The sequence below is a fragment of the Momordica charantia genome (genome assembly GCF_013281855.1).
Source record: "Momordica charantia cultivar OHB3-1 chromosome 6 unlocalized genomic scaffold, Mcharantia_2.0 BLBB01000006.1, whole genome shotgun sequence".
Classification (NCBI taxonomy): domain Eukaryota; kingdom Viridiplantae; phylum Streptophyta; class Magnoliopsida; order Cucurbitales; family Cucurbitaceae; genus Momordica; species Momordica charantia.
The window spans coordinates 16,040,184-16,049,087 of NW_028275164.1; the positions used below are offsets into that span (position 1 = coordinate 16,040,184).

Consider the following 8,904-nt stretch of genomic DNA (forward strand, 5'->3'; position numbering starts at 1 on the left):
TGAAAACACACCAAACATAAAAATGTTGTTTTAAGCACTTGTTGTTTTAATCCACTCAACCTACACAGTTTAGAGACTTAGTTCACAAAATTATTTATAGTTTTAATCGACTGAAGTAGTTTCAAATTTTAAATGATAAAATTATTAATTCAGAGTTTAATTTACTCAACTGATTAAGTTTAATATTTTAATTAATGAAATTATTAATTTAGAAGTCTAATTGACTGAACCAAGTTTAAGGGTATAGATTAATTTTTTTCATAAAATAAAAACTTATGAGTAAATAACTAAAACTAATCATTTTGATAATATTTTTAGAATGTGACTTTCAAATGGAAAGGTTTATCAATCTAGTTGTATATATATGCATTATTTATGGGGAAAACTGATATACTATACAAGTATCATTTCCATTTTCCCACTTCAGTAAGATATATTCTTCATACTATAATGTACAAATATTAATCTTCTACAAAAAATGAGAAAAATAGTAACATTGTACAAACAATACGATACGATAGCCAATCAAACCCGAACTAAGATCGAGACTCGTGAAACTAGAAGGGAAAGAAGCAATGCCATTTAGATTATGCATAAAACGGAGACGGAAGAGATCAAAGTCCATTAAAAGCCAATCTTCTTATACACAATTAGTTGAGAGAGCTCCCAAGTCAATTGGCAAATGGCTTCCTTCACAAAGAAACCAACTGTTTTTAATTGCATTGCAAGGGTTGGAATACCCTCATACTCTCCCTGGTTCCAGATCGTCCCGAGCTTCACAAGCGACACAACGCGATCGCTGAATATCTCAGCCCTGAGGCAGAGACAGACCACTATAAAGCTGATGCATCTGATGATTTGGCTCGTTTTGCGTTGGGGGAGGAAGAGTTGCTTTCACTTGATTTCGTAGCTTCGCTTTCATGTGCCTTTTGCTTTCTACTTGTAGCAGGCGAACCATCTTCTTGAGTGCCCTCGGCATTCTCCATGCTCGTACCAGCTGTGACACGACCTTGTTCTGAATTTTCAGGTTGGTCGTCAGCACGCGGCATATTCTCTAGGATCGACGAGGAAGTCTTCAGCTTGTTTTCCATCTTTCTTTGTTGCTCAAACATCTCCTGAAGATACTTACCTTGTTCTTCGATCCGTAACTGCAAGTTTCTTTGAATCTGAATAAATTTAAGGAATTAGAATCTTTAGAAAACTCGATTGGACTCGAATCAACATATGAGATATAATTAAGATGAAAGAGACTTGGTAACTAAATGAGGAACAAATGATGTCCTAAGTCCAAGAATTTTTTACAACCTATAGAACAGATCTAGTTCAAATAAGGTTGTCGTAATCAGTCTTTTTTTTTTTTTTAAGAAACAAACCGATTGTATTCAAAATCAAAGAGAGCCCAATACAAGGCAAAGACAACTTAGAGGCAGAGGGTAGAGGGAACCCTCCCCTAGAGAACTATACAATCACTGAATTCCAACACTGGAGGATCAAAACTCCCTTTACAACACCATCCTGTTGTTGATTATCAAACAAATATATTTGCAAGAAAATTGGTTACAATCAACAAGTAGACTTGTCTGAATTGCCCAAAAACAAAGGTTTTAAATCCAAAACAATGGTTCAAAAAACTAACGATTTTGTTTTTAGTTCTCTGATTCTATAAACTATTTGCTAACATTTTTCTTTGTTTTCTAACCTACTTTTGAGGTCATTTTCTGAAATGATAGCCAAATTATAAAAACTGATATATATATATATATATTCGAAAACCTTTTTTCGTTTTTTAAAATTTGGCTAAGATTTTAGAAGAGTTTTCAAAAAGTGTATACTAAACAAAGAAAACATAGGTATAAGTAGATACTATAAGCACATAAAACCAAAAACAAAATTGTTATATTAAACCAGAGGGCTAGAAGCATAAATAAGAAATACACGACAAAGTTTTCAACGAGGCCGAAGACGTGAGTTAACGTCACCAAATTTATCAGCCATATCAAGCTAGTGCAAGCCAGAAGCATACTTCCATAATCCATGAATTAGTTTAACTGCCCCTTTAATTGATGGAAACATAAAGGAAGAAGATGCAGACCTCAAGTTGTTCATGGAGCCGCTTCTGAACTTCCATTTGCAAACGCAATGCTTCAGTTATCCCCATACTCCTGAATTAGATCCACATATACAACAAAAAGGTTCAGCACTGAGACCATTCCACAAAAAAAAAAAAACTTGTTCACTATTTCAGGTCCCGTTTCCATTTTGCTTTTGGTTTTCGAAAATTGTATTTACAAACACTACTTCTACCTCTGAATTTCTTTATTTTATCACCTACTTTTTACAAACTTTTCCAAAATCCAAGCAAAAATTTGAGAACTAAAAAATAAAATAAAATTAGAAACTAGTCTTTTCTTTTGAAATTGTTAGGAAGATAGCATAATTTTTAAAAATACAAAACTGAAAACATCAAATGGGCCTTAATTTTTATTTTTCAATTTTTCAAAGAACCAAAAATTATCAAATATTAAAATGGAATCAAAGCTCAAGATAAGGAAGATGACTATCAGAAACTAGTTTCATGGTAATGATCGGAAAATTGAGAAACATAAAGAATATGAGTTGCTTCAAATAATTGACACACTTTCTGGGAAAATTATTTACGTGGCCACTCCCCTATAAGACCTTGGATGCATGGGAAAACCATAATTTTTAGTTTTTCTCTCCTACATTCAGGGTATAAAACCGCCAACCATGTTTTACCAGCCTCCTTGACTACTTTTTCTTATAAATAATACAGTTCTATTTGCTTCATGCTGATACTCGATAACAAATGTTTGAACTTTCTTTAGAAATAATTGGGAGTTGGAGCTTTGCTCCCCTACATCCAAGGGGGCACCCGCACCCGCTCCAAAGCTCAGATCTGGGAGACATCAAGAGTTTTTGATATTAAATATTAAGCTCATTGAAAGGTTCAAACTTGAGATTTCTGAGTCGGTATGATCAAGAGACCCCAAGCCCTTGCCAATTGGGCTGTCCCTTGGGGCTAGTAAATGCCTAAACTTTTATGTACCTTATACACTTATTGTTAGGGATAATATGCTAAAAGTCATTATTAAAAGTTCTTTGCTAAATATTTTTATGAATTTCTTCAAATGTTCCAAGTATTGTCCTCTGGGCGCAACAAAAGGTCTAAAAAAAAAAAAAGGTGCCGGAGGCCTCAAACTTGTCCAGAGTTGGGAGCATGAAAAAAAAAAAACTCTCATAAAATTAAAAGAAAAAACAATAGGCTATTGATGAGAGGAATGTTCTGATTATATTAGAGAGGTTCCTATATTAAACTTCATGTATCAATAAAATGCATCACAACACGATAGAATGAATCCAAGGAAGTGCGAGTGAAATCATTAATAATTTAATCCCTCCCCCCCAACAGCCAAACAAACCAACAATAAATAGAAAAAAAAAAAACAGAACCACACGGACAAAATATTAGAAGGGAAACAATCGCTTACGTTTTTAAATCAAGCGTTTTCATTTCCTCAATAGGATTTAACTTTTTCCCTGAAGATCCTGCACACAATAAAAATAAATTCGACCATCTATAAGACTGCTTTATCATAAAAAACCCTCAAAAGAGAGGATCAAAGAAGTGGTTTATATTCTTCCATAAGTAATAATCCATCATCACATGAATATTTACAAGTTATGAAATCAATTTCAGAAAAAACTGCCAAGAGAGCAAATGGACAGTGAGGCTAAAGCTTGATTTTGAATGATCCAGGGAGTTTATCTTGAAGATTGCTAGGTCCAATTCTTTCATGTGGGACTGAACCTCAAAGTTATTTTGTAATATCAGTTAGGTGTTATCCTTAAAGATCGGAGCCCCTTTTCAGAAGGGCCTCGCAGTTTTTTTTTTTTATTTTTTTTATTATTATTATTATTATTTTTTTATATGTCCTTGTACATTTGTATTTTTTCATTTTTCTCAATGGAAAGTTTGATTTCTCAATAAAAAACAAAAAAGCTTGATTTTGAATGATGGTCAAAATGGTTCTATGTACAACCAAGAAAACGAAAACAATAAAGAAAGTAGCAAAACAAACAAATAAGGAAAAGGGAAACAGTCACCACTACCTTCTGATGACTCTGGTTTATATCTGGCGGTCCTATATTTCTGACATTTGGATGGTAATAAAGCAACATATTAGAAATAATGTCAAGCGAAACCGTATAAGAATGAAAAATATGCAGAGTACCTGTAGGTGGCTTTTAACATGATAAATAGTAAGGCCTTCAACATTCATGAGCTTTAGGACACCCTTAGGAGTGGCATCTGTCCATTAAAATTTAGTCTCAATTACAAGAGAAATATTTGCAACTTTCATGTGTTTTTAACTACAGTAAGAACATATCAGAGCATTTGCGACTTTCTGGTGTTTTTAAACTACAGTAAGAACATTTAAGGAACGTAACATACTTTCACTGCCACCAAGTTTATTGACAGATTCTACAAATGCCTCATGAAGCTCTGGCGTCCAACGCATCCGAGGTCGGTTTGACGATGTTGAGAGCGAATTAGAAACAGAATGAAACTCTGCTGTAGGTACAGAATCAACTTGATTCGTTTGGTTCTGTGGAACTTGGAAATAAGCTGATGACGTTCTTAGCACCTGTAAAAAAATTTCGCAAATGTAGCGAATAAATAAACTTTGGGAGAAAGACTCAATATGAATATATGATTCTACTTTTCTATTCAAGAAAATAGGGATTTGAGGGAAGGACAGGTAAATAAATTGCTGGGTAAATTACAAATTTAATCCTAGAATTTTGATGGCTGTGTCATTTAATTCCTAACTAAAAAGAATTTCAATTATGTCGCTGAACTTTAAACTGTGGTTCTATGTAGTCCCTACCGTTAACGCCATCAACTAAATTATGATATAACATACATATTAGAAAAATGTTAACTAGTTTGATACTAGCAAATAAAGAGCAAAAGAAAATGATCACATCACATGGCAAAATAGAATGATACAACCCTTTTAGAGGGTACCTTACGTATCACTTTATCTTGTCTCTAGCTACCTTCTTCTATCTATTTGTCATTTCGTACCAAATCAGTCAACCTTTGTCCTATTAGTATACTATGTCACCACTTAGTTAACACTTAGGCAACAACGTTAACAACATAGAATCACAGCTTAAAGTTTAAGGATATAAATTTTTAAGTTTTGGGACTAAATAATAAACACAGCCATCAAGTTGAGAAACTAACTTTATGATTAAAAATTTAGGATACGAAAATGGTAGGGATACATTTAATAGAATATCATTTTTTCAACATGTATAATCATTTTTATACATTTCAATCATTCCCGTGCAGTACTTCAGGATGTCGGAGAAAGTAGTTCCCTATTTTAAATGATACAATGCCATTTTTCTGATACAAACTAACTTATCATTCTTTCAAATGATTTAACACCTTCAACTAACCTTAACTAAAGATTAAGGTAGTCTAAGAAACCCCAAGGACTTACCACAAAACAGCAATATAACTCATAAAAGGATCATGAAAGAATGAACCAACCTCTGGTTTAGGATCTCCTGCATTAGCATCAGAAAAAATCTCACTCCAATTTGGCTCCAGTGCATCATCAACAGAAATGAACTGATCAGCCCAATCAGGCCAATCATTCCTCTTAGCTTGATCATCCGACATTAGGACACCGGCCATGCTTTGTGCCTGACTGTTCTGGTCGGGAACATTGTCGGGAAAATCAAGCAAATCCTGAAGTGTATCTGTACTCCAAGACGCACTGTTCTCATTTAAGTTGTTATTGGTCACCGCAGTAGATTGTACTTCTGATTGTGAAGAACCATGAGGAGGCAACAACGATTCATCATTAGCAGATTGAGAAATGAATGGAAAAAACTGGGCGTTTGTATCTTGAGACAAAGGTTGCATCAATGGGAAATCGCTTCGAAATCCAGAAGATGATGAAAACAAATGCCCTACAGTGCCACTGCTAGAAACTAATGGAGGGACCTGCCTGGGGATGGGATGTCTCATGGCTTCGCTTTGTGAGGAACCCTGAAAAGAAACAGGCAATTTCGGGTACTTCTCTTCCAACGGCTTAGGAAGAACTCGAGAAGACGATGACATAACTTCGGAAGCGACTCTATCCCAGTCACTCTGTAGTACAAAAAAAGAGAAGTACATGCAAGAAAAACAGTACACAATTACACAAAATTCCATGACCAAATCACAAATTCCCAGAAATCATATAAATCAATAAAACCAGAATCTATGAGAGTCCAATAAGGGTAGTATTAGAAAGGGGAGAAAAGCTAACTAAAAGGCAAAAGAACCAATAAAAGTTCAAACCCAGAATTCGAAATAGGAAAAAACGAATTGGGTTTTTGAAGAACAGTCCAAAATCCCAAAAGGGGAAAAGAGAAACACTTACCCCAGAGAACAAAACAGATCAAAGATGAATATTGGAATCGGGAAATCCAAAGAACAGAGACGAGATGGAAGGGGCGGGCGATGGGGGCAAAGCGAAAGGCAAGTTGCGAAGATGGGTTCCGATGCACTCGATGGCTTTTTTGTCGCTTTGACGTCAACGAATTACACACACGCCGGACTCTCTGACAGAGAAACGTATTGGGCTCTCTCTCTCTCTCTCTCTCTAAACATCAGCATGATTGATGAACAATTTCCAAACCCTTTTCCACCATCTGATCTTTTCCGGGTGTTGATCACCACCGCTGATTCCGGATTCAACTTCCCAATGCACGAATGATTGGGCAGAAGAATTTCCGAAAAAGAAAATTGGCCTATGTAATGTCACAGTTCAAGTTCTAGTTGGCTTAATTGGACAATGAACGGCCACAAATAAAGAAAGGGAAAGTGGGTCTCACTCTTTTCTCTCTCTCTACGAACGAATTTTTTTAATTGAAATGTCCTAACTCTCTCCATTGGAGCTTTCGTTTTCTTTTTCCTCAATTGGGTCAAGGTGGGCTGTGATTACAGAAGAAACAAACGGTGTAATTTGCTATCTTTTTGGCAATTACTTCACAAACTTCTCTGGGTTTCAACTTTCATGTCTTATGTGCATGCATATTCATGTGGTTGTGGTTTTCTTTCCATGGGGATTATGGCTAAATCTTACTTTCTTTTTGTTTTTAGTCCTTTTCTTAATTTTCTTTTGGGTTAAATTATAGGTCTGGTATATGAACTTGGGTTGTGTTTGGTTTACTTTAAAATGTTTCGAATAAGTTCTAAACTACTTTTAAGGCTTTGTTTATTTAGTTCATCTATTTCAAAAAATTTGTAATAAATATTTAAACTTTTAATTTTGTGTCTTATGATTATGACGCTTAATTTGGTAAGCTAACAATTTCGCTACAAAATGGTGCAACCTACCTAAAATGGGGGAGACAGTCTCGATGGTTTCATGAGAGAGCAACGAGATGCCGAAACCAAAATCGTATCCATGGTATTCTTAATTCTACAGGATATTGGGTGACGAATGAGGATAAAGTGGTTGCCAGCTTCACATAATATTTTCAGAACATTTTCTCATCCAATAACCCTACGTTGAATGACATGGAGTGTGTCCTCCAACATGTTGTGCCGAGAGTCATTCAAGGTATGGATCTTTGCCTTAGTGCTCCTTTTTGCAGGTTGGAGATTGAAAGAGCCTTAAGGCAAATGCATCCGTCAAAAGCCTCGGGGTCCTGACACTCGGCCCTGTTCTATCAACGATACTGGGTGAAGCCCATTCTGGAGAAAATCATTTCAGACGGGCTCCCAAGGGCTAGCTACACTTAAATTAGACATGAGCAAAGCCTATGATCAAGTAGAATGGTGCTTTCTTGAGAAGATTATGCTTCAAATGGGTTTTTATCATACTTGGGTTGATTTGATTATGGATTGTATTGAGCTTCTCAATTCTTATAAATGGGGTGGCAAGAGGAAACATTATCGAAGGGATCCCCTTTCGCCGTACTTATTCTTATTATGCGTGGAGGGCCTGTCTTCCTCGTTGGTTGCAGCTCACATATCACTTAATAGCAATTGCCCCAACATCTCTCATCTTTTCTTCGTGGATAACAACCTTATCTTTTTCAAGGCCAATGCGCTAAAGTGTTCACAAATTCATTGCATTCTTCGAGAATACGAGAGAGCGTTTGGCCAAAGCATAAATTTCTCAAAAACAGCAATTTGCTTTTCTCCAAATGTTAATATGGATTGCAGATAGTTTTAAGAAGTATGTTGGGGTGACGGAGGTTGGCAATCTGGGAAGATATCTAGGCTTTCCTTCAGCTTTTTCGAGATCTAAGGGGAGGACTTACAACATATTAAAAAGAAAATATGGACCACTATTCAAGGGTGGAAGTCAAGTTTTTTCTAGATCGCGGGAAAAGAGATTCTTATTTAAAGTGTGGCACAAGCCATTCCCACGTACGTCGGTTGGTAAATTTTCAGGATCTTGAGGGTTTTAACTAAGGGTGTACATCGGTTGGTAAGGTTAATTTTCAAGCCGAAATCGACGCCGACCGACACATGATCAGTTTACAAAAATAGAAACTAACCGACCATTGCCACTGCTTTCCCATCGAGTCGGTTTGGTCGGTCGGTTTTCAACTAACCAACTATTGGGTGGAGGAGGTTACTGCAACGACGAGGACAATAGAGGACTGTGCGTATGTTGTCGTTGAGAAGTGAGAAGAACTTCATAAGACTGTGTTGATGAGGAAAAAAAAACAAGCGTTAAAGGCCGATAATGTGAAAATAAAGAAGAAAAGACAAGAAAAAGAGATATGAAATGGTAATGAAAATAGAAAAAGAAGAAGAAATGATGGAGAAAGATCATAAGTGAAGAGAGGAGCGCGAGATGGAGG

The 8,904-nt window shown here is 35.9% G+C and overlaps 1 protein-coding gene across 2 annotated transcripts; it reads right to left on the bottom strand.

Moving 5' to 3' along the window:
• Positions 1-558: 558 nt before the first annotated feature.
• LOC111024994 (protein PHR1-LIKE 1) lies at positions 559-8,904 on the bottom strand. 2 transcript variants are annotated; one of them, XM_088125588.1, is made up of 8 exons: positions 8,600-8,904; positions 5,585-6,190; positions 4,475-4,667; positions 4,254-4,330; positions 4,132-4,171; positions 3,510-3,567; positions 2,093-2,162; positions 559-1,166 (listed from the first exon to the last, which is right to left on the bottom strand). In XM_088125588.1, exons 1-8 carry the CDS (start codon positions 8,600-8,602, stop codon positions 834-836), a joined length of 1,380 nt encoding a protein of 459 aa, XP_087981714.1. In that variant the 5' UTR covers positions 8,603-8,904; the 3' UTR covers positions 559-833. The 2 variants fall into 2 exon arrangements, with proteins under 2 accessions (XP_087981714.1, XP_022158524.1); XM_022302832.2 differs by lacking the exon at positions 8,600-8,904 and adding an exon at positions 6,465-7,082.

What these genes read in the sequence shown, in the direction of transcription:
- LOC111024994 (XM_088125588.1), bottom strand. An exon ending in AAAACGCTTGATTTAAAAAC is followed by an intron (nt 2,163 to 3,509) that starts GTAAGCGATTGT and finishes GATCTAATTCAG; the next exon opens with GAGTATGGGGATAACTGAAG. An exon ending in GGCTCCATGAACAACTTGAG is followed by an intron (nt 1,167 to 2,092) that starts GTCTGCATCTTC and finishes AAATTTATTCAG; the next exon opens with ATTCAAAGAAACTTGCAGTT.